At 43.0% G+C, this 26732-nt stretch overlaps 1 protein-coding gene across 1 annotated transcript in view; it reads right to left on the bottom strand.

Moving 5' to 3' along the window:
- The window catches only part of BMP6 (bone morphogenetic protein 6), a 155090-nt gene extending 134281 nt beyond the window's left edge, over positions 1-20809 (bottom strand). The window contains exon 1 of the mRNA XM_054591935.1: positions 20105-20809. Within this exon, the coding sequence (XP_054447910.1) occupies positions 20105-20735 (631 nt within the window). The 5' untranslated portion in view covers positions 20736-20809. The remainder of the gene's footprint in view (positions 1-20104) is intronic.
- Between the last annotated feature and the right edge of the window lie 5923 nt (positions 20810-26732).

Here is a 26732-nt window from a genome sequence, read left to right as displayed (position 1 = left end):
TTTTTGTAGTGTTAACAGGGCTATCCCAGTTGTCTCTGTGGTTTTAGTGATGTAAGGTGGCACTCAGAGGTTTCAATTCTGAGCTCAGCTTCCTATGAGCCAGGCCCCAAGCACCAGGACTATGAAAATATGACAGCCTATGAAAGAGACAGGGAGAGATCAAGGGCATGAGAATGAGTGAGCATTTCTACTCCTCTGAAAACAAAGGATGATCCATTTGCTTCAGAAAGACTGTCATCCAACACTGAGAGGGGAGAAGCACTATGGTAAGATGAAAATTTTTTATCCTAAAATGATCTAGCCAAATGGAAACAAAATAATACTAAGGAAGAGACAGGTTTACAATAGCCAAGACACCTTAACCATTAGTCAAGATACCTTGAACAATGTAACATTATACACTATTACTTGTTCCTAAATATGGCTGAAAAAATAAAAAACAAAACAGTAAATTAGCTAAGATGTGAAAACAACCTAAGTGTCTTCCATTGATGGATGAATGGAAATAGAAAATGTGGTATATACACAATGGAATATTATTCAGCCTTACAAAGAAGGACATCCTGCGACAACATGGATGGACCTGAAGGATATTATGCTAAGCGAGATAAGCTAGACACAGAAAGATAAACAATGTATGATCTCAATTATATGTAGAATCTAAAATTAGGCAAATTCAAATTCTGGTAAAGATAGCAACCCAAGTAAACATGGTTCACCTCCTCACACAACAACTTCAAAATTACAATTAAAATATAGAACAACCATCACTCAGAACCATCAGAAGTACATTTGAATTAAATGTAGAATTAAAGAACCATAGAATTAAAGAAACCACATCCATCCAGACTGGTGAGAGGGGCGCAGACGCAGAACTGGCTGGTCCCTCACCCATATGAGGTGGATAAAAATTTGGGAAGGATATCTCAGGAGCAAGGAGTCCCAGCCCCACACCAGAGTACCAATGCCAGGAAGATAAGTCCCTACAACAACTGGATGCAAAAATGAGCAGGGATTGATTTGGTGGAAGAAACTTCTGGAGCCCTAAGCAGTTCCTCCTCTTAACCCACACACAGACTCAACTCAGTCTCTCTGAGCTCTAGCACTGGGGTAGAAGCTTGAAAGGCATCAGTAGTACACAAGAAGAAACTGAAGTATCTGGCATCAAGGCAAGCAGAGGTCAGTGTCCCTTTTCTAAACTCCAACCCTTTCACACAGAGCCAGCAAGCTGGTACCATGTCTGAGACTCCATCAACCTGGCTAACACTGTTTGACCCACCTTGGAGATCCCCAGAGACTCTGCCCCCTCCCAACTTACAGGCCCACCCAACCTGCTATATCATTTGAATGGTTTGTCTTGGCTCATGCTTCACAACTTCCTAAATCCTATCAAACAAGCAACAGCTGGCCTCAGTGAGCCCCAGGCCCAGTGCCAGCAGCAGCCAGCCTAGATTCACAGGTTGGATTCACCCGGGAATCTCCAAGCCCAGCACAAGTAGCAGTCATCTCAAATTGCTTTATAGCTCAGGTAGCGTGGCCCCAGGCTAAACACAGGTTGGGGTTGACCTTGGCCTGCACCACCAGGAAAACCCAGGGCCAACGCATCCAGTGGACAGCTATAGACCATGTCAGAGCACCACCACCCTGCCCCTGAACAGCTGATTCTCTATGGAGGGCAGAAGTTGGGAGTAAGTGGTCACAGCCAATCCTTGAACCTGACTGGCCTGGGTAAAATCCCTCCATTGATCTGCCAACAGCAACCAAGGTTTAACCACCTGAAGAGGATGTACTCAGACCACACAAAGGGCTCGCCTCAAGTACCCGGTTTGGGTGACAGGGGAGGCTGTGTCACTGGACCCGTCAGGACACCTACATTAGGCCATACTACCAAGACAGGGAGTCATAGCAGCTCTACCTAATACATAGAAACAAATACACAGAGGCTGCCAAAACAAGGAGACAAAAAAAAAAAAAAATGACCCAAATGAAAGAACAGAAAAAGAGCTAAATGAAATGGAGAGAAGCAATCTGTCAGATGCAGAGTTCAAAACACTGGTTATAAGGATGCTTAAGGAACTTAGTGAGGACCTCAGCAGCATAAAAAGATCCAGACAGAAATGAAGGATATACTAATTATAATAGAAAACAATTTACAGGGAAACAACAGCAGAGTGGATGAAGCTAAAAATTAAATCAAATCAATGATTTAGAACTTAAGGAAGTAAAAAACAGCCAATCAAATCAAGAAGAAAGAAGAATCCAAAAAAAATGAGGGTAGCGTAAGCAACCTCTGGGACAACTTTAAGCAGTCCAACATTCACATCATAGGGGTGCCAGTAGGAGAAGAGAAAGAGCAATAAATTGGAAATCTATTTCAAAAAAAATAGTGAAAGGAAATTTCTCTAATTTGGTGAAGGAAATAGACATGCAAGTCCAGAGAGAACAGAGAATACCAAACAAAATGCATGCAAGGAAGCCCACTCTGAGACACATCATAATTAAAATGCCAAAGCTTAAAGATAAAGAGGGAATTTTAAAAGCAGCAAGAGAAAAGCAGTTAGTTACTTACAGGGGAATTTCCATAAGACTGTCAGCCAATTTCTCAAAAGAAGCTTTGAGGCTAGAATGGATTGGCAAGAAATATTCAAAGTCATGAAAAGCAGGGACCTACAGCCAAGCTTGCTCTACCCAGCAAAGATACCATTTAGAAAGAGCTTCCCATATAAGGAAAAACTAAAGGAGTTCATCATCACCAAACCATTATTATATGAAATGTTAAAGGGATTTATTTAAGAAAAAGATGATCAAAAGTATGAACAATAAAATGGCAAGAAGTACATATCTAAAAAACAAAGTAAGCAAACAAGAACAGAGACATAAGCATGGATATGGTGAGCATTTGGATGGTTGCCAGATTGGAGGGGGGAGGGGGAGAATGGGTGAAGAGGTGAGGGGATTAAGAAGTGCAAATAGTTACAGAATAGCGATGGGGATGTAAAGTACAGTATAGGAAATGGAGTAGCCAAAGAACCTATATGCATGACCCATGGACATGAACAATGTGTGGGGACTGCCTGAGGGACAAGGGGTGCTGGGTGCACAGGGTCAAAGGAGGAAAATTTGGGACAACTGTAATAACATAATCAATAAAATATGATAAAAAATATAATAATAAGTAAAATTCAGCAAATTCATAGAGGCAAAAAGTAGAAGGGCTTGAGGGGGAGGGAGAAATGGGAAGATATTGGTCGGAGAGTATAAAGTTTTAGTTATACAAAATGAGTGGGTTCCGGAGAGCTAACATATAACAAGGTGAATATAATTAACAATATTGCATTATGTACTTAAAATTTGTTAACAAGGTAGATAAAAAGTATTCTTACTATATAAAAAAATGGTAACAATGTGAGGTGATGGATATGTTAATTAGCTTGATTGTGGTGATATTTCACAATGTATCAAATCATGATGTACAACTGAAATATATACAATTTCTATTTGTCAATTACATCTGAATAAAGCTGGAAAAAAACAATAAACTACTTATTTGGGGTTAGACCATAAAAGTAGTATATGCTGTATAATATACCTTCCTCTACATCTACATATATTAAAAAAGTATAAAATGCAAAAGATTATCACTTGATGAGACTTATAAATATGAATCACAAGTTATTTTTATATTTCCCTTGGCTACAGCCTTGCAGTTCACCAAATAAAAGGTGAATGAGAACTAGATTTGCTGCTGCTATGGACTATATCAACTCCATCTCTCCCCTTCCTCCATGCTAAGGCTAATATATCTCCTGGAAATGAAAGTGTTTATGTCTTGCACATTCTGGCAGGAAGAGCAAAATTTAAGTGGGATAAGGAAGAAGAAGAAAAAAACAACAACTCTCTGTTCTAGGACCTACCTGTCTCATTATACATAATTTAAGTACTGAAGACTTGTTTAATTTTAAACAACTTTCCTAACAGTCTGCAAAAAGAGAAACATCACATCTTGTATGTGCTTACTCTCAGTGGACATTTTTTCCAACCTATTGGAACACACATGCACCCACTTAAGCATCTCTCTGGATTGGCTGCTCAGAGTTTAATTCTGCCTGATTCATTTCACCAGTGGTCTGGAAATACGGTGAGGCAATAATGCACGTATATTCCAGGCAACCAACCAAGAGACCACCCCTCCCTGGCCAGACCGCTCTGCTCCTGGGTAGGGGTATCTCAACCCTGCCCATGCCTTTGATCTGTTTTTGGTTTTTAAATGCTCCCTGTTGCCTAGTGGGGAGCTAAGTGACTTTGCTTCAATAGACATTATGTCACCCCCTCAGCCCTTGTGTAAACAGAATGTCTAACACCTTCACGATGTAAGCCAAGCCAGCCGGCCTAGAGTAGAAGCTGACAAGATAAGTATTTTGCGTCGGCACCTGCAGGAGGAGTCGTGCCTCCTCGCATGCAAGCTTTCTGCACAGCACAACCAGGACATTTAAATTTAGACTCAGCAGCACTCCTTTCTGACTCCTTTTAATACTTATTAAAGTCATCATGACATCAGAAAGATGGAAAATAATATTTCTTCTTCCTGAAGGCTTTTTTCCTAACCCATCTAGAGAATAACAGAACATAAACCCTGAAAGTCGAAGGCAATGTCTCTTTTTATAACCGCCTCTGAGAATGGAGGTTCATTCCTCATATTAGCACAGTGTTTCACAGTTTATAATTCCCTCATCAAAATGCTTGATGGCACTTCTTATGAGAGAAAGAAGACAGCGCACACCAATTTTACTTTGGTTTAGAGAAACTGAGCATCAAGCATGTAAGACACCATGCTAGGTGCTGGGAGTGGGAGAAAGAAGGAGTAGGTGTCACAATAAATAAAGCATTAAATAACAACGAAGCAGAGAAGTCTGTGTTGAAGGTGATTTGCCCATATCCACACAGCTGCTCAGTGCAGCGCCAACACTAGAACTCAAGGCTCCCTACTCCTTTCTCCAAGCCATGCAGAGAGCTTGCCTGCACACATACGTCTGAGTAGAATGACACTCTGTGGTGCTCTGCTCTAGGGAAAGCCATGAGGCTCCCAAAGCTCTTGCAAAGCATTGTGGCATGTGGTAAGTAAATTTCAGAAAGGCTTCCTTGACAAGTGGCATTTCTGCTGGGATTTAAAGAGCAGATACAACTGAGAAAGTGAAAGTGGTCAATTGCACAATGTAAATGGGATAAATTATGAGAACATGGCCAGACGAAGGAAATCATGGAACACAGTTACTTGCGTGAATGATATGTATACAAAGAGGTGTGGAGGGGCTGAAATTGAAAGGGAATGGAAGTCAGATGGCATCTTGGCTTTATTCAGTAGGCCATAATAATCCAATGAAGGTGATGGATGAGGGATAACAGATCACACCTGTGCTACAGAAAAGCAGAGCTGATATTGATGCAAGGACAGACTAGCAGTGGAGGAGACTGGCATAGAGTCAAGGCCAAGATCTTCTCACCCAGGGAACTTGGGAAGAAAATGGAGAAAAAAGATGGGAGAATAGGAGTGATTGATTCCATGTGAGAGTAAGGTCAGAGATTAAGGTTGAACCTGAGTAACTAGCTCCCTGGCTCTCAAACCTTAGTCACCACTCTTGTTTCCAAGTGAGTTTATTAAAATGGGGATCCTCACACCAGATCCCAAGTCAAGGCGGGTCCAAAACTGCAAGTGAATAAATACAGTGGGACTGCATTGATCAACAACTTCTGTAGCTGGCCTGCAATAAAATAAGTACAAAGATGGAGACTACCTATACAGTTTGGTAGCAATTTGACTTATAATGTTGTATTGGTAGAATCTAATAATTAAAAATTAAGGCTTGATTTATGATCAAAACACTCAGCAAAATGGGAATAAATGGGGCATTCCTCAATGTAATAAAGGCCATATATGAAAAACCTACAGCCAACATCATACTCAACGGGCAAAAACTGAAAGCTTTCCCACTAAGATCAGGAACACGACAAGGATATCTGCTTTCACCACTTCTTTTCAACATCGTATTGGAAGTCCTAACCACAGCGGTCAGACAAGAGAAAGAAATAAAAGGCATCCAAATAGGAAAGGAGGAAGTAAAGCTATCATTGTTTGCAGATGACATGATAGTGTACATAGAAAACCCTGTAGACTCTACCAAAAAACTCCTCAACCTAATAAGTGAATTTGGCAAAACAGCAGGATACAAAGTCAATATTCAGAAATCAAAGGCATTTTTGTACACCAGCAATGAAATAGAAGAAGAAGAAATCAGAAAAAAAATACCATTCGATATAGCAAGAAGAAAAATAAAGTACCGAGGAATAAATTTAACCAAAGAGGTAAAAGACTTATACTCAGAAAACTATACAACATTTAAGAAAGAAATTAAGGAAGACACAAATAAATGGAAGCATATACCATGCTCATGGATTGGAAGAATTAATATCATCAAAATGTCCATATTACCGAAAGCAATTTATAGATTCAACACAATCCCTATTAAGATACCAATGACATATTTCACAGAAATAGAACAGACATTTCAAAAATTTATATGGAACCATAAATGACTCCAAATAGCCGCAGCAATTTTGAGAAAGAAACACAAAGTAGGAGGGATCACAATACCGGACATCAAACTCTACTACAAAGCCACTGTACTCAAAACAATCTGGTACTGGCATAAGAACAGATCCATAGACCAGTAGAACAGAATAGAAAGCCCAGAAATAAGCCCAGGTCTATATGGGCATCTAATATTTGACCAAGGGGGCAGAAGCATAAAATGGAGCAATAATAGCCTCTTCAACAAATGGTGTTGGGAGAGCTGGACAGCTATATGCAAAAAATTGAAATTGGATCATCAGCTGACACCATACACAAAAATAAACTCAAGATGGATAAAAGACTTAAATATAAGTCACAACACCATAAAAATCCTAGAGGAGAACATTGGCAGGACACTCTCTGATATCCCACACAGCAATTTTTTCACTGATATGTCTCCTAAAGCAAGGGACATAAAGGAAAGAATAAACAAGTGGGACCTCATCAAAATAAGAAGCTTCTGCACGGCAAAAGAAAACATCAGCAAAATGAAAAGGGAGCCAACCGTATGGGAAAATATATTCACTAATGATACATCAGACAGAGGTTTGATCTCCAAGATATATAAAGAATTCACTTGACTCCACTCCAAGAAGACAAACGATCCAATCAAAAAATGGGCAAAGGACCTGGGCAGACGCTTTTCCAAGGAGGAGATACAGAGGGCCCAGAGACATTTGAAAGGATGCTTGGCATCACCAGCCATCAGAGAAATGCAGATCAAAACCACCATGAGGTACCACCTCACACCGGTCAGAATGGCAATCATAAACAGATCAACAAACAACAGGTGCTGGCGAGGCTGCGGAGAAAAGGGAACCCTAGTACACTAGTACCTAGTGTGGAATTTCCTCAAAAAGCTGAAAATGGAACTGCCTTTTGATCCAGTGATTCCCCTGCTGGGACTATACCCTAAGAATACCAAAACGCCAATTCAAAAGAACCTATGCACCTCAGTGTTCATAGCAGCACAATTTACAATAGCCAAGTGTTGGAAGCAACCTAAATGCCCATCAGTAGATGATTGGGTCAAAAAATTATGGTACATTTACACAATGGAATACTACGCAGCAGAAAGAAAAAAAGAACTACTAAACTTCAAGACAGCATGGATGGAACTTGAGAGCATTATGCTAAGCGAAATAAGCCAGGAGGTGAAAGACAAATACCATCTGATCTCACCTGTAAGCGGAACCTAACCAACAATACAAAGATGCAAGGAAAATAAGACCAGCAACACTGAAAGGAGAAGAAACCAACAGAGACAAGAGGGAAGGAGGTGGGGGCGGGGGAAAAGGAAGGGAAGGGGAAAGTCAAGGAACATATAGCAAGGACTCATGGACAAAACCAAAGGGGAAGAGTTGAAGGAGGGACGGGGCAAGGGAAAGTGGTGGGGGGTAGGCAGAGACAAATGTATTTGAAAAAATAAATTAATTAATTTTTTTAAAAAGTCAAAAAATAAAAATAAAATAAAAATTAAGGCTTGATTTCATGTGCATTTGGTTTTATTACATTTCACTTTTCTAGTAATTTTGGGGCAGGATCACACTTTGAATACATGAGTTAGCAAAAGAGGAGGAAAACATTTGCTCAGAACTGAGACCTCCCTGTAGCTGACATCTGGCCTCCTGAATACACCAGCTGCAGGGTTCCTCATCACCATAACCAGGCCACTGAGCTTCCATAGGGGTTCACCCAAAAGCCTGGCACCTGCCCTTCACCATGCCCAATGTCTGCATATTATTATCTCACTCCTGTGGCTGGACATGCTCCCTCCACTTCAAACCCAAGCCTATCCCAGTTTCCTGTGTAGGTCTAGTGCCTCAGGCCAACCCTCCCAAATTGTTTGCTGTTCTTTAGGAAATGTTCCAAAACACAGTAGCAGTCTGTGGGACAGAAAAAGAACCGAGAGTAAGCAAGCAGCATTATAGAAGCTAAGGAGAGAATTTCTTAGATTGTACAACATGCAAAAAAAGGAGTGTCAGGTGATAAAGCTTTGCACAGAGGAGGGTGAAGACTCAGAGCAGAGTCATTAGTTACCTCTGATACAAAAATTTCAACAGAGTAATGGGAACAGAGGTCAGATGGCAAGAAGAGAGGATTAAGTGGGTGGAAGAGAGAGAGTAGCTTCCCTGAATTAACTTCACAAAACTCTTCTATTACATGACTGGGTGTTATCGGGAATAGTAATGCTACTCTAACTAACAATTTTCTCAAAAAATCTCCAAATTCTCCCCTATCTTACCGTCCACTACTGGTTAATATAAATTTGCAACTATAGAAGTCTCGGTTTTTGCCTTGCTGACAATATAGAATAAGTGACATCAGTCATTCTTAAGGCAAAAGGCCACAAAAATATGCAATACTTGTGTTTTCTTGCAAAAAAAATGTAGTTTTTGCATGCAGTTTTGATTTAAGCTTATAGGACATTTGGAAAAGGATAAGTATAGCAGGAAAAGTTGAGGGTAAATTGGAGTATACTTTTATACATTTTTTGGATTTGTGTCCTACCTACATTGCCAGAATTTAAAATAGAAACACAGGGAAGCATCTTTGCAATTTTTCCCAAAGGATCAAATCTTTAAAGTTGAGTGTTACAAGATGCCAACGGGATCCCTAGCAACCCAAAATATCCAGATGCTTGATCTCAAAATTGGGAAAGATATCTGCCTATTTTGATTATTTCCTAAAATAAATATAAGGGGATGAGATACAGGATAAAGGCCAGTCACAAATCCAAAGAGCAGGCTTGAGGCTGGAGTTCTCTGATCCAAGAAAACCATTCGCAAACATCTTCAGCAAATTCCATACTTAAGGATGTTCAAAGTATATACGATAAGAGCATGAAGAACAATGGCATTAATGAAAGGTGGGAATTTTCACTGCCCTTCCTATGTGTTAAGTCTGATTACTTCATTCCCTGGCTTAGACAACTGGGTAAAAGAATAGCTCTGGACATGTTCAACTAACTTGATTGCAGTGATCGTTTCACAGATACACATATATGTCAAAGCTTACCATAATGTACACTTTAAATAAGCAGCTTATTGGATGCCAATTATACCTCAAGAAAGCTGTTTAAAAAAAATCACTCAGAGATATACAACACAGAACACTCCTAATACTGGTTTCTGAGCATCATGCAGCCTGGAGTTTCTCTACTGTATTGCAGGGAATTAAGAGGCCGTAGCCCTCAGGGTCCCACCAAGGGAAGAGATACACCTGCAAGTGTTTACAAGAGAGGGAATTTAATACAGGGAGCTGGTGGTAGAGCAGTGGGAGAGCCAAGCAGCCAACCAGATCATGGATTAGCAAGACCCACCACTAAGCCCCTCCCACCAGCAGGAAGGAGGAGAGAGCCTGGGGCCAGCAGAAGGTGGAGCAGGGCAGGTCTTCCAGTGAAAGCTGGACCCCCAAAAGAGCAGAGGCAGCTGGAAATGCAGCCTTCTGGGGTCTCACTCTGGGGAAGAGTCAGGAGTGAATGTGGGGGTAGAGGCCTGGATCTGACACAAGGGTGTTTCAGAAAATAGGGGTTACAGAGTAAAAGTAAGTTTAAAAAAACTATTAAAACAAGTGAGGAAACTTCTTTATCACTGGGTTTGTTAGGGCTTTAAATGCTAATAGACTTGAAAATCTCAAGGAGGGGAATATGAAATAAAGTGCTTCCATGACCTTCTTTTACAGAGCATGATGGAAAGGTCGTGCTCCATCAAACACTATTTGGAAAATACAATACTCACATTTTACAGACAAGTATATTTGGTTAAGTGGCTTGAACAAGATATTATAAAAAGAGATAATACTAACACTAGAGGCCAGACTCAAGCTTCCTGAATCTTAAACATATGCCCTTTCCTCAACTCCGTATTGAATAGGCCTTAAGCACTTCCTAGCACCATCAAGAAAACCAGCTATTTAACTATTTGAGTAAGCAATGAGTCACATTGGTGGTATAAACTACCAGGCTTCATGGAATGAGTACAGACTGCTCTGCTAGATTAAGAACCACCAAAGGCACCAACACTACTGCAAAGGAACAAATGTAAAAGGGAAATAAGTGCCATAGAGTCGCCAAATTTATTAACAGGAAGAAACGAAGAGAAGAAGGAAGGGAAAAGCAAGAGAGAAAGAAGGAAACTAACCTCCACCGGGGGTCACCTATATCCCTGCAGCTATGCTGGTGTCCACATCTTCTCATGACTACACATGTGCGTGTGGTAGCAATAGGGTCAAACAACCTCAATTAAGTAGATGAAATAACCAAGGTGTCAGAGTTGTGGGACTAGTTACCAAAGCTGGTGTTAAGGAATTCTGCCCTACATAGACCCCATAAAAGTGCAAAGGTCTTTTTCCATGGCCCTCTGGGAGAAACACAACTCTCTCAAATACCTTCAACTGAAAGCACCTATACCCTCCTTATTATTACCCTCCGTTTCACTTTCGGCCCAGGTCAACATCAACCCTGTCAGAGAAGTGGTTAAACCACAGCACGTGCTAAGTCAGATGTCATGAAACAAAGCTGAATTTCTCAAGCCACCTGAAACTGCCATGGCCCAAGCTCTTCCCTCTTTTTAAGGTTCTATCTTTACGGCGGTGGAGGGCTGGGGGAGAACAAAAGAGGTGATTAATTTAACTGGAATTCATAGTTGATAGGGAGAGTTCATGTCTCACCTATTAAATACTTGTAAAGAAATGCTCACAAGTTCCCAAAATATCGCAAATGCATTGCTAGCTATTTGTTCAATAGCACTCTTTGGAGTTACCGCGTTGGTTACTTACCTTATTGCATTGTCTCATTTATTTGCCATTAATCTGTGTAGCCCTTTCTCATAGAAAACAGCTTAAAGCAAATGACCTTCACTTACAAAGACCTCTGTATTTATGGAGTCTTTATAAATTTAGTTTAAATCTGATCTAAACAGTCTCTCCTATTTAAGCTTTTAAAGTCCTCTGATCCTGGCTTTAGGGCCAGTAAAAGATATTTTTGTGAGTTTCTCAAGCCAGAAGTCACACTAAGTTTTAATATATATTTTCATAAACAAAGGAGAAATATTTAACCCCTCCCCTGCCAACTCCCCAAATTTCAATAATTTACAAGCACAGAATTCCTATAATTCTTATTCATTCTTCAGGCTTCTTTCTTTTACTCCCCCAAATCCTGCCGAGCACGGATCAAACAGGGTGCAAGCCAGGGAGAAATTTAATCGCTCATATCTCTCTGCCTGAGGGATTGTCTAGGTACTATGGTGACAGACACCTCACTGAAAGTATGTGGAAGAAAAAAGATTTTTAAACCCCTAGATGAGAAGGAGAGAGATTTCTACTAGATTTGCTGTCCACACATAGAAGCACAAAACAAGGTGCACATGTTCAATCAAAATTACTTATTTATACACCGATGTGGTAAAACACCAGAAATAAAATATTATTCAACAGAGGCATTTTACTTCTATTTTCCTAAACTCTACGTATTTTGAATTTTAATATTTTTATTGATTTGTTTTTCTAGTTTAAAGTACAGCTTCTCCACAGAGGATTTTAAGGGCAGTGAAAATACTCCGTATGATGAATATACGTCGTTATACATTTGTCCAAACCCATAAAATGTCTCGCACCAGGAGTGAACTCTAATATAAACTATGGACTTTGGGTGATAATGCCATATTAGTGCAGGTTCATCAACTGTAACAAATGTAACACTCAGGTTGGGGATGTTGCTAGGGAGGGAGACTGTTCGTTTCTGGGCAGCCAGTATATGGGAAATGGCTGTACCTTTTACTTAATTTTTCTGTAGGCCTATAACTGCTTTAATAAATAAAATTTTTATAAAGGCAGAGCTTCTCTGTTGTTAACTTATTCTGATATGGGTGTTCAAATAAAATCTGGAAAAAACAAAGTCAAGAAAAACTTTTAGTGCTTAATTTTATAGTTTACAAAGCTCTGTTTTCAGAATATTTAAATGTAATTCATAGATTTAAAAGAAGGGAGGGAAAATAACTGGTCTCAGAGATTAAGCCAGGCTAATTATAAAAATCTCCCGGCCAAATCAGCACATAAAATAGCTCACACCAATGATATGGTTAGTTCATACTCTGCTGATACACAAATCAGAATTTTTGCCCGCCTATGTTCATGTACAGGAAACCCACGAGACTGTAAACACAGGAACAACAATCAACAAACGCAGATGTTTAAGGCTGGAAGTCACATTCTGGACAAGGTGAAAAGGGTAAGTGGCAGAAGAGTCATAATAAGGATCGCGGCGGATATCAAAGTTCAGCACGGAGAGGGCGCCGGGCTCCGCAGCAGCCGGGGCACTGTTTTCTGCCTGCTGTGAGCCTCTGCACTCCTCCCCCCACAGGCTCTCCGATGATGAGAAAACAATCTGAACATAAAATCAGCACGACGGAGCAAGGATGTTTCAGGCCTAGGACAATCCCAATCTATCTTGCAGGATCAGTAATCAAGGGTGTGTGCCCAAGAACCAGAAAGTCAGGAAGACTCTCCCACTCAGAACCAGAGCCTCATTCTGCAAAAATGTTTGAAGGAGAGTCTTCGCCCCAATCTTTCAAGACTGGGTTAGAGATAACAAAACCGTGGGGACCCATCAAGGAATTACCTGATGTAATTTAGATATCATCTCTATTATGGGCCCAAAGTCTTTAATAATAGTCATGGGAAGGGCAGGAAGAGAATCCGTGCCTGCGGACATCAGAGGAACAATGCCACTCTGAGCAATGTGGTTTTCAACTCACTTTCAGAGCAGAAAACAATTCTTTCGGATCAACAATCCTTCCACATACCGAACAAGGGGGTATTTATAGAATGCATGGCTTTTTCTTTCCTTAAAGCAGAGTTCTAGAAGAGAATGCCTTCCACTAATAGAAAACCCACAAAATTCCAGATTTGGTCATCCTGGCTATTGCCCAAGGCTGTGCTTTTGCATACTTTTGTAATTTCTCCTCAATTATCCATTCATGCCTGACCAACAACCCTATGGCCCTGCTCCCCTGTTACATTAGGATGCCTTTGTGGTTCTCCTGGTTGTCCCTCAGCCTTCAGGTGTTATAGCAGTTAAGAGAAATGGATCCTGAATAAATGTAACACATTCAACAGCAGACACAAGAGATTAGATGATATGTAAGAACCTTTAAAGCTCTAAATTCTGTGACCCGTGGATAATGCAAATTTACCAATAATTTCAAACTTCCTATCAATGACAGAGAAAGCCCAACATAAAAATGGGTTGTCTGCTGCTGGGCATGTTTCCCAGAAAAACAATGTTATGTGACCTCAGCCATCTCCAGAGTCTAACTTTATCCATAAGTGTGCTGAAATACTATGTCTTTACACTGGGGAAACAAATGTAGAGAACAGTATTTTCAGAACACTACTGATCAAACAAAACATCCAATCAACTTCAGTGAACTACAGTATCATTTATTTCTAATGCTTGTGGTAGAAGATTAGCAGGTATAACTCTGAGGTTCTGTGAATTTCTGGCATTCTCAAAAACTTTAGAGATTAACAGCCCTGGTTCTTTAATAACTCTAATTTTTACTAAAACAGGAATCGTTTTCCTGCTCCCTGATACAAGTGTCACCAGTTCCATATATTCTGGGTGAGACTGGAGCCCTTTTCTGGCTCACAAGTTTCCAGAGGACAAGTGTTGGGAAAGAGATGGGAGTCAAGGTGTTGAAGAAGAGGTAAGGGGATTGTGAGAGGAAAACCATGTTTAAACAAAAAAGCAACTTCACTGTCATGACGAAAACAGAGACAGGACAACAGAATTGTACTAGCTCTTCGTGGGGAACACAAAAGGAGAGAAGACTGCAGCTGTCCCCCATACGAGCCCCGGGGTGACCCAGCTGGATGCTGGGTTAAGCAAAGGCCTCAGGGAGGATGGGACAGAAAGGTTAATGTGTAATAGCTGTTTGCATGCATGGGGATTCTGCAAACTGTTCCTGTCTTAGGGAGTTTCTATATTGATTTCTACTTCTGTTACTCTGATAACTCAGATACTTATGCAACCTTCTAATCAGGAACATAATTATCTGAGTAAAATATTGTCTATTCTCCTTCCACTGATGGAAGCAGTAAAGATGATGTGACTAAAATTCAGACAAGAGGATGGGGGAAGGGGGACAGAATAAGACTCAAAATAGAAAAACTAAGAGGACACTGTAATGGCTTTAAGTTAAAGAAAAATTAAGCTTTACATGGACTAATTCATTTTTAAATACAAGATGGGAAGCAGAGAGTGGATGATCAACTTGGGGAAAAGTTATAGAAAGCTGGTTCATTATCCCAGAAATTTTACCCTTTTCATTTTCCTATTCTTACTCAGCTTTTAAACAGATTAGGTGAGGCAAACATGACAGAGCTGTTATCTTTAAGAGCCTGCTCTACTACCTTTGATATCCAATATTCACCCATCTACCCACTCCCTCCGCCCACCATATTCAAGTAAAATATTAATTTGTAACCCAATATTGAAAGTAGCTAAACTCTGAACACACAGTGATGAAACGTAATTATTACATGCTGACTCTTAAGGGTTGTTTTTTCACATACTTTGTTATACCACTGAGAATCCTCTGTCCATGCAAGTCAGAGGTAAGCCCTTCAGAAGAGGAACTGAGCATGATTCAGCATATTTAAAAAGGATTTATACCCATTCTTAGAAGGACAACCAGAGGAAACACCATCTGAGGTCTAAACAATGATATCTGCTTGCCCTTTGATCCGAGTTTAAGAACACTTTGTACAACTTTTTTGTTGAAATACCACTGAATTCCACATTTACTATTTTAAATCTCTTTAGGAAAAAATCTACAGCTTCTTTGAAACACACTCTCCAAACTATTTTTGCCGTGAGTAGCTTGCAGGCATGGATTTATTTGCTGATAACAAAAATCTTCCTTCTTAAGTACAGGCAGCTTAAATGAAAAATAGTACCACTGATCCTGTGTTTATGAGAAAAAGACAGTATGGTATATCTGGTTACACATACAAGTAAGGAATATTCCCATTTTTCTTCTAATTTATGTTTCCCAAGAGTAATTTTGTCAGAAGATTGCCAGTATTTTTAGTACAAGTTTCTTATTACTTGTACTAATACATACTGATTCACTTTTCTGAGCATAATTTGAGTTTTTATTTCATTTTACCCTAGTATCTGGAGATCAACACCTCATTAATTCAAAATAAATAAATGAAGTCTGAAATGGAGAGATTTAAAGAAACCTTTGCACTGGTCTCAAGTGTAATGCCTATTACAAATTAATATACATATGGGTAACTAATACAAAAGAAGTTTATTAATTAAGCATTATGATAGACATCAAATACCATGAAACCTCAATATCCTAAATGTCTTCACTTATTTACTTATAGGTATACCATCTCTAAATGATCACCAGATTAGTGAATTATAAATTATAAGTGAGAGATTTGCCTATGCTTTCATTAATTCAATTTTTATAAGCACCTCTTATGTGCTCGACATTATGTTGGGAACTTATGTTACAGCAGTAGATAAGCCTGGTTGCCTTTTGAGGCTGATATCCTAGAGGGGGGACAAATAAATGAGTAAGCAAATTTAAAAAGAAAAAATAATACTCCTTGTGATAAGTGCAACCAAGGAAATAAACAGGGAGCTCTGATGGTAGAGAAGTGGAAAGGGCAGCGGGGCAGCACTAATTTCTGTAGAGTGGTTAGAGAAAAGTTCTCTCAGAAGGTGAATTTTAAGCTAAGACCTGAAGGATATTTCGGGATACTTCTCCAAGGTCACCAAGTTGGCAGCCTTGTTTTTGAGGCTGCCAAGACATTTTTAGCATTAGAAAACAAGTAGAAAATGGCATCTGTGGCCCTGATTGAATGCAGATTCCTGAGTACCCCAGCTTCCCTGGGCACACTGCACACCATCCAGTTAGCACTTAGGAGGCCACACACCCCCAGCCTTTTCACCTGGAGGGAGTTTAAAACAGTCAGAATAAACAGCAGTGACCAGCATTGGGAATATGCAAGAGAAATTAATGCTGTTGATTCATACTTTCTGAGAGTCACTCCAGGTGAGAAGGGTCAGGGGTTTTTTAAGTATTTCTTCTTTTTTAAGATTTTATTTATTTTTAGAGAGAGGAGAAGGGAGGGAGACAGAGAGGGAGAGAAACATTCATGCGTGAGAGAAACATGGATCGGTTGCTGGGACCTAGCCTGCAACCCAGGCCCGTGCCTTGACTGGGAATCAAACCGGCAACTTTTTGGTTTGCAGGCCGGCACTCAATCCACCAAGCCACAACGGCCAGGGCTAAACATATTTCATGAGTAAATTATTGCTCAGCCCCAAGGAAAAATGATGTTTACCACTATGTTTCCCTTATACTTACAGTTTACAATTTATCTAACTCAATGAGTGTAAGAGTACTTTAAAACACAAAACTGTAACATGGATCTTTCTGTAGGTTAATAGAAAAGTCATGCAATGTAGCAGTAACATGCCATTGACACGTTAGGAAATCTGTGGGATTCTCCCAACATCCTTATTTAAAGGATCCACATTGCTAAGCAGTTACTTTCTTCAAATGAACTATCCTTCTACTCAGACGTTTTAGCCTCTCATTATGAATCCCCTTTTCCTATTACTAATTGGATTAAGATTAAATAGAATTGCTTGACTTTATGGTGGCATGGCTTTATGACTTGAATCCACTTATCTGGAAAAGGTTTTCTCCTCTAACTACCCAGGTGGAGTCCAGGTCTGAACCTACAGCTTAGTGCTTATAACTTGTAGTCAGAAAGCCCCGTGGCTTGATACAAGGGGCTTGCGGCTGAGTTCCCCACTCATGAATTCCTTTCAGTTCCACGTCAGCCTGGGAGGGAGGGAAGGACTAAAATTAACACTACTATTGTTGAATTCTCTTGGAATTTTTAATTTTTCAGTGGTATTTTTTTGTATCTTTAACAATCCTTTAAGAAAAATGAAAGTATCCCTAGGGAGATACTCTGTTAAACCATTACTTTAGCAGAATTAGTTGGCAACCAACTTCAAGCAGTGTGACTCAGAAGCAATGTGTACCTGTAGACCAGGAAAGGTCAGAAAAGCAAGGGAGGGGGAGAATTTGGAGGTTATTAAACACTGTAAATGTCACAGTACTTTACAAACTTGCCTCAGGCCAACTCTCACAATTTCAAAGAACATCTAAGGCAGTGGTTCCCAAACATTGGGATCACCTGGGGATCTTTAAAAATACTGATACCTGGGTTCCACAACACACATTCAGTTTAATTGACATGGGTACCACCTGGGCATCTGGATTTTTTTTTTTTTTAAGCCCCCAGCTGATTCTATTGTGTAGCACCATTTGGGAGCCATTAACATAAGGGAAACACTGCTCTTAATCACTTACTGGGATGATTTATTGATTTCCTTCAGACATCAGAATCTCCTATGCCAGTGCCTGCTGATCATGGATGCACATTAGAAAAGCCTGAGGCCCTAAGAAAGAAAGAAAAGAGGGGGGAGGGGAGGGGGAGGGGGGGGGGGGGGGGAGGGGAGGGGGAGGGAGGGGGAGGAGAGGAGGGTGGGAGAGAGACCACCCTCAAAGATTCTGACTTAATTGCTGTAAGGGGAAGCCCCAGCATCCCTTAGTTCTGTTAAGTGTCCTCAGGTATGTTAATTGGCAGCGGAGGTTGACAATAACCATCCAAGCCCAGGAACGGTTTTCCCGGAGACTACAGCATGATTCTCTGCTTCCACTTTGTCCAGGTTGGGACTACCCACAAGAGGCAATAATACATTTCCCCAAACAATCAGAGAAATTTGGGGAAGGGAGTGAGGGAGCGGGAAAGAGGTGGAATTTACTAAGCCAGAAGAATCAGAGACGTTAAAATAAGGAACAGTGTTTGTCCTCTGTAACCCCCTCCCCAAATTTTATTGACTGGCAGAATTTCCTTAGAATGCTTCCTGGAAGTAGCTCAACCTTGGATTCAGTTCCAATAAATTGTGAAAATTCTTGTCCAATCAGAACCCCTGGCACTGCAAGTAGCAGGATTGGCAGGCCTTGAGCCTGTGAGATTCTGATTCATGAATTTCCCAGGAGGATTTCTGCACCACTTGGATGCACATCCCCATCCCCCTTTGCCCCCACTCCTTCTTTCTTCCCCCAAATTCAGCGGAGTTAAGAATCATCCTATAGCTATAGCTGTAAAGAACTCGCCAGAATATTTTACATGGTAGTCATTCAAGTAAATAATGTCCTTAAATGACAGACAGAGGTCTTTGACGTAGCTTGGCCAAGTGCTTGCTTCTTTGGCAAGTGTCTGCTAACCCACTTTGGGGCCTGGGCAGATCCACGCGTCCCACAGGAAAGGAAGCGCGCGGAGACGCACGTTACAGTGCCGCTGCACCCACTCCGGGCATGGCTACTGCGTCCTGATGTCTCCCCGTGGAGAACGCGTCTCCGCCATCCCTCTGTGTACGCTAAACTGAGTCACCTTATGAACGAAGAGCACAAATCGGCGGCATTGACTGGGGTGGGGGAGAGGCAGGAAGACTTCCTTACCCTCTTCTCAGTTACAGATTAGAAAACTTGGGAGTGGGGGGGTGGGGGGAGGCTATGTAACTTCGCCGGGGTTTGCCACAGAACATTTGTGGCGGAGCCCGATTTAGCCGCCCTTGAATTTCCATTCTGTTGCCTGGCAACGGGTTCAGACCAGCTCAGCGCCCAACCCCGGCCCCTAACCCGCACCCTTTCTCTGCCCGTAAAGCTTGGGCAGTGCTGATCATAAGTTCAGCCTTTTGGGGCATTGGCCAAAGGCATGTGAGAAACGTTGCTGGATTGGTTAACCGGGAGTTGGGCTCGAGATCCAGCCCCAAACCAGCGCCAGCCCCGCCGGCCCGGAACTGGCGCGCCTTCCCCGGTCCTTTTAGGCACCTTTCCTTCCCCAGTTCCGTGGATGCCACTTAACATCATCACATAAAGTTTCCAAAGTTCTCAGCTGCTTTCGGACTCCGGAAAAATCCCGGTGGGAAAACAGGCACTCAGCGCGTTAAGGGTGCAAAAGGAAACAGGAGGGGAAAGTGTGGAAGGGCCTTCTCCTTCCCAGATGGCTACACTCGGGCCAGACTTTACGCCACAGTGTAGTGAAGGTGGCCCAAGCCGGACACTCTTGAGGAAAGCGCTGAACGTGCTCCGGGATCCTGCAGAGACGCACCTGCAGAGCGTCGCACCTCCGCCAGTGCGCCGCCTCCTGTGGCTCCCCAAGTGCCGCCAGGCCCGGGGCTCTGGGGGCTGCACGTGCTGCCCACGGCCGCTCAGGTGGCAGGAGCGCAGCCCCCCAATCCTTCCGCCCCTGTCTCGCCATCCCCAACTCGAGCGCCAAGGGCTCTTCCACCCTCTCACCCTGCACAGCCCCCAAACCCGGGACAGTGGAAAGGGGGGATTGTTCTCATTGTACGCTACCCCAGATCCTTACCCAGGTTCACAAAGCTCATGACCATGTCCGCGTCGTTGAGGAAGGCGCTATCCTGCGCGCTGGTCAGCTGGGACGTGCCGCCGCCGCCAGGTCCCGGGGCAAGGAGGCTCTTGCGGTTGTGGGGTTGCGCCGCTCCAGGAGGCTGCTGCCGGGGCTGGGAAGCGCTGGCCCCTTTCCGGGGCCCGGGCTGCCGCCTCTCCTCGTCCGACGGCCAGCCCTCGTCGTCGTCGTTGGACAGGGTGTTGTACAGGTCCAGCATGAAGAGCGGCGCGGACTTCAGCCGCCCGGGAGGGGGCTCCCCGCGAGGCTGCTGCTGAGGGAGCGCAGGGGGCTGCGGCGGCTGGAGGCCATGGAAGGGCCGGGGCCGGTGAGGGAGCCCCAGCACCGAGAGGATCTCCTTCTGCATCTCCCGCTTCTCGTGCGTCTTGAGCCGGCGGTAGAGGAAGCCCGAGGAGGAGGACGGCGGCGGCTGCTCCGCGTGGCCCAGGCTCCCGCCATCCCCCAGCAGCGCCCCACGGCCGGCGGCGGCGGCGGCGGGCAGGGGCGGCCGCAGCGGCGGGGGCCCGCAGCAACTGCACAGCAGCCCCCACCACCAGCACAGCCACTGAGCCCTCCGCCCCAGCCCCGGCATCCCCGCCCTGCCGGGCTGACCCCGCGGGCCCCGCGAGGCGTGGAGCCTCGGAGCGAGGCCGGAGCGCTGCCGCTGTGGCCCTTGGTGTGAACAGCCCCCGCCACCTCTCGGCGGGCTCGCTTCCCCTTCCTGGCCCTCAGTCCTTATCTCTCATGGTCCACTGGGGCGCCCCCAATTGTCCAGGATGCGGAGTCAGGCAGCGAAGGGGGCGATCACCGGGAGAACCACACTCCCGCGCAGGTCCCTAGAATCGCAAGGTACAGGCCAGGTGTGTCCGGGTCCGGGCTGAGCTGTAGCCGGCGCCCTCGTCCCTGGGCAGGTCACGGAGCTGTCGCTCTCGGGCCTCGCTGCCCGTGCACGTGTGCTAACCCGCGCCCTCCCGGGAGGCTGAGTGGGACCCGGGGCGGCGGGGGAGTGGGACCGCTCACCAGCTGGGGGTGATGCCAGGCAGCATCCCCGCGCACGTATTTCCTTGGCTCGCACAGCCGCTGTGAAGTTTACCCCGCCGTAGGGCCCAGGCTGTGGAGACTAGGAGTCCGGAGATGCCAGTCTTCTGCGTGAGGCTTAACTCCCTTCTTGCTCACAAACTCCTCGCCCCTCCGCCCTCCGGTACTGTCGCTCCCCCTCAGAATCTCCGCACGCTGTTCTACTCCCCAAGCAGAGGCGGCAAGGATTTTCCTTTCCGTTCAGTGCTCTCCCGGCTGCCCTTTACACCCGGCTCACAGAAACGATGAGAGGGAAGGGGGCCGGTGTGCGGAGCTGTGGCCGCGGCGTCGGCGCCGGAATTCGCAGTCTCCCGCCTCACAACGCTGCGTTCCCCGCAGCAGCCAACGTGGGCTTTCTGGTGCGCTTGTCGCTCAGGTACCACACTCCAGCCCACGGGATTCCCCGCCCTCCCGGGTAACGGACAGGAGGGCAGCCAATGGAGAGGCCCATCTCTCCTGTATTTAAATGGTCCCGCCCCTTCTTTCACCCTCCCTCTCCGGAGAAGCGTAGCCTGGGCGGCGCGTAGGTTTCAAGTGCACATAAAATTTTTGGAGGCACCTAAGGAACCGCAAGGTAGCAAAGGCAAAGAAGTCATCGCTAGTGAAAATGACCTGATCAGAACCTCAATGTGAACCTTTCTCTTTTCGATCACACTAATTGATGCTTTAACTAAATAAAAGCACAATCAGCTGTTAAATCAATGCTGCCTGGATTGAGGAAGAACCAAAAAGTGATAGTTTTCCCACTCCTTTCTTAGTTTCTCTTATTGGTGTACTACAGGCTTTTAGCGGACACGTGGCTTTCAAAGGCAGCTGCTGCAAGTTGGGACACGCCCTCCGAGAAGCTGCTCACAAACTGGCCCACGGAGATGGCCAAATGTAAGCCAGACCCAGTGTCCAGAGGGTTCGGGCCTGTGCCAAATATTTTGACTTATCTCTTCATTTGGTCTTTGACTTGGTTTCTTAAGCTAGCACCCAAAAGGAGGGTGTAGTCATATATATATATATATATATATATATATATATATATATATATATATGTACATATATATATATTAAAAAAGCCACCCCCTACCTTTTTGAATGGTTTCAATGCTTCTCCAGTTTGTCTATTAACATTGCATTTTAATGTATTGAAATACAGTAGATGCTGGATACATTATGCAAGATAAATAAAACTTGAGGCGAGGTGGCAAAGCTAATTCCTGTAAGGGTAGGAACTTGGCATGTTCCCATTTGGGACAGGAGACAGGGCCCTGAAACTCAGATTGCTGTGAGCAACAGAAAAGAGCAAGTTTGTAAAACACATATTTCACTTTCATGACAGTCACACTTCTCAACCAAAGACACTGCCCACACTACCAAACACCACCACCACCATCTGCCTTTCAGGGTGCAAATTTATTTGCCTTATACTAGCCAAGAATGTTCAGTAATTTATGGATCCTGGACAAATTCACTTAAAACATTAGGATCTTTTATCTGGTGGAAACTGTTTGGATTAGAAAACAAAAATCTGGCAGCCTTAGTTCAATAGTCCATGGCACTTGAGAGCCAGAATAAGGGATTCATGGACTTTATGAGATAATGGGGTTTCTGCTGATCCAAAACTTACTAGCGTTTTTACCTTATTTCAAAGAACTTGTTTTTACATGGGTAAGGGTCTTCACCTCCCCCTATCCCATCATGCTTCAGATTGCCCTTTCACCTTCTGTCTTGGCCCAGCCACAGTGATCATTTAGGACACTCTTTAATTCTACAGATGTCCCATTGCCATTGAGCTCAGGCAAGGCAATTTCAGCAACACTGGAAGCCAGTCTTTAACCATCTGCACGGATTCTTTTCATGTGAAAAGAAAATACATCACTACTTGGTCTGGGATGCCAGGACCCTTAGAATTCAAGAACCTATAGCACATCTTTCTCTGTATGGGACTTGTTACGAGCATAAAATCATTGCAGTGCATAAAATCACAGCAGCCAAGATTTCTGATCAGGAGATCTGAAATCTCAGTGCATATACATAGGTTTCCTGCCAAGGTTCTCTTTCCTCAAACTTAGTCATACCTTCTTTTGAAGAATTCTAGTGATACACAAGCAGAATAAAAACAGTTCCAGCTTACAAGGGCAGTGGGGAAGCACTAGAAAAATGGTAAAAACCCTGGAGATAAACAAATGCATCTAGATAGGGCCATGCCATTTAAAACACAGAAGCAGACTGTGACTCATCTTTATGCACCTTTTGTAATAACATATATGGTCTAGTGAAGAAACACACACAGTCTTCCCATTTACTCAGATACTTGGTAAGAGGTAGATGGACCTTATGACATAGATCTAAAATGGCATTTAGCAATTTATTACCAATTAAAAACATCTGAGCAACAGGTCTCATTCAGGTCTGTCATGGGCTCCCCATCCCCACTAAGATGGTCTCTCCATTCTTGTACAGTTCTAGAAAAGGGGGCACTGGTGACAAACAGAAGAGCACACAACTCTGTGAAGAGCCAGAAAGAAAAACATGTGAGGTGAGGTATGAAGATGATCCTAAGGACAGTGACATTCAACCAAGGGCCATAAAAGAGGGTGTTCTCTTCTCTTGTCCCTACCACTCCAAGTATGTGCTCATGATTGTCAGAAAAACACTCAGAAAGGCCCTTGGTTCCATTATTGACAAAGGAGATGAAGAGATGTGGTTCTAAAATTTCAATAACTTCAAAATTTGGGGCCACTGCTTTTTCAAACCAACTAGAACTCCTGGTGTGTAAGGAACCCCTAACCCCCACTTCACCTACTACCTGTTTCTGTGAGCCATCCCCATCACACATCCTGGCACTCCCATGAAGTCTCAGGACAGGGAGCTGGACAAAGGACAGATGTGATTCAGGCCAGGTGGCCTGAAGGAAGAGGAACAGGACTGGCTTTGAAGTTTGCTGGAATGTATGAACCGACTGGAGAAAAATCAGAGGTAACTTCGCCCCCTGCAGGACACCAAAATATTGCTGCCCCTTCCTCTGCACTGGACAAGCTTCATTAAGATCTCTGTAACTGTCACCAAAACATCTGGGTGGAAAGAGGAGAAATTCAGTTAAGAAGCCGGATGTGGGAGCCAATCCATATCAAACATCTGGTTGCTTGGCTGACATTTCATGGAAACAGATGGCTGTCAGTTTTCTGGAAATAGGTTGCCTGCCTCACTACCGCCCCCTTAATGAAGGAGTGAAGAACCGTCACCAAAAAGCACAGGTTCATCCCATGCCTTTGGTGATACTGAGGCTGGGGTAAGACTCCTATACCCAAGCATTCATTAGTACACAGGGTAATTCACACAACAAATTCCTTAAAGCAGCAGTTATCCTTGTTCCTTTTTATATTATGAGGGTTTCTATTATACATTTACAGCACACATAACCAAATAATTTGTTTTTAAAAGATACTGTTTTTTAATCTGATGTTAAATATTCTATACTTTTCCTTTGAATTAAATTATTAGCAATAAACTGCAATTGCAGTCTTTGATTTTACACTAAAACAAACCTTGGCCCCTTTCAGCTAACTTTCCTGAAGATGTAAGTAGCTGCTTTTAGAATTAATTTAACATATAAGAGTTATAGCTATGCTGCTGTTGTGTCTAAAAGGCTGAGGTCTAGTCACCTTGAATCCTTGGGAAAAATTCCACTTAAAAGGACTACACTTTTATCTTTAATATTAATATAAGGAGTTGGGTATTTCTTAATATTAATTTCTAAATATAATAATTTACTTAAATCTTTAAAATACCAATTTGGAGTCAAGTAAAAAGGGAATATGTTAAGTAAATATTTGTAGAGTATGAGAAATGAAAATTGGAGAGTTAAATAAATATTGCTTCTGAAAGCTACACCTGTAAGGCGGCCTTCAAAATATGTGTCTCATCCAAAAGCCTGTGGTAACATTTACATTCACTCACACTTTCCTTTCACTGTCAAATATTCAAAAATGCTGGGTATTCACACTTCAAAATATCATTCGAACCATCATATTTTCCTACTCATGAAGGACATCTGGTGGCAAAGTGAAAAACTAATACATAAACCTGTTTCCAGAGCTTTTTTTCCACACTATAACCAAAATAGCAATTCTGTGTGTGCTTCAAACTTTTCACACAAGCTCAGATCTTTATCATCCTAGGATTTAGGCTGTCTGCATACTATTAAAAGGAGTCTGTAAAAACATCCAGGTGCTTACATTTTTTAAATTTCAATCAGATAATTGACATGTGCAGACTGTCATAATTTTTTTTTTTTTACTGGTCAAAACAATGCTTAATACATTTCCATGACTAGCTCTAGTATTCTTGAAGAGTTTTATTCCAATAAGTCATAGCTACCCTGCATAGTGCCTGAAGTTTCATAGCTTGTGCTGGCCTCTGAACATCACTCCATTCTGTGGCCCTCTGTGTACCCCATGTCCTGGATGTGTCTCTTGTGTGTCCACTAGGAGGTTCCATGAAAATATGACACTATCATACTGCCAATCCTTAACTAGCAGAACTATGACCAGCAGTCGGGGTAGGGAGGCAGGGAAAACCACACTGGCTGGATAAACTCAGGTTGAAATGAAGATAGAGGCCATCTTTTAAAGAGGAAGTCTGAGATTTTTACTAAAGGGAAGGCAGATGTTGGTACCAATTACCCAGTATGCACTCATTTATTCAGTAAATATTTGAATGCCCACTATGTGCCAGGGGCAGCATTCTAGATTTTGGAATACTAAAGAGTCAGAGGTCCCTGCCCTCATAGATTCTAGAAAGAGGATAATGACAATAAATAAAATAAGAAAATATATTGTGATAGGCAGAATATTGCCCCCCACGCTTTTTGCTGCCAGTGTTAAACACTTGTGAATATATTACCTTACATACCAAAAGGGATTTTGCAGCTGGAATTAAGTTTGCTAAACAGATGATCTTAAAATAGGAAGATTATCCTGGAATATCTGATTAGGCCCAGTGTAATCATAAGGGTCCTTAAAAGCAGAAGAGGAAGGCAGATGAGATGTGGTGGCTGAAGGGGGACTCAACCTGACTGTGCTGGCTTTTAATGTGAAGGGGCCAACAGCCAGGGAATGCAGGTGGTTTCTAGAAGCTAAGAGCAAACCTCAGCGGACAGCCAGAGAGAAACCAGGGACCTCAGTCTTAATTCTGAATGGTCAACAACCTGAATGAGTCTGGAAATGAATCGTGACTCAGAGACGCCAGATAAGAGTCTCCCTGGGCAGCTGACACCTAGATTTCAGGCTGGGGAGACCCAGAGCAGAGAAAGCAGCCAAACCTACCAAACTTCCAATCCACAGAACTGTGAGACAGTGAGTTTGTGTTGCTGAGGCACTACATGTGTAGTACTTTGTTTTGCAATAACAGGAAACTAATACGTATGTAGTGTGGTGATAAGTGCTGTGGAGAATCAAACAAGGAAAGGGGTGGTTGGGAAAGTCTTCATGAGGAGGTAACACTTGTGTGCAGATCTGACAGA

The sequence above is a fragment of the Pteronotus mesoamericanus genome, unplaced genomic scaffold (assembly GCF_021234165.1).
Source record: "Pteronotus mesoamericanus isolate MK-2021 breed Mesoamerican mustached bat unplaced genomic scaffold, CSHL_Meso_final scaffold_31, whole genome shotgun sequence".
NCBI classification, from domain to species: domain Eukaryota; kingdom Metazoa; phylum Chordata; class Mammalia; order Chiroptera; family Mormoopidae; genus Pteronotus; species Pteronotus mesoamericanus.
The sequence above is the reverse complement of the archived record's forward strand: the minus strand, read 5'-3'. Positions and strand labels throughout refer to the sequence as shown.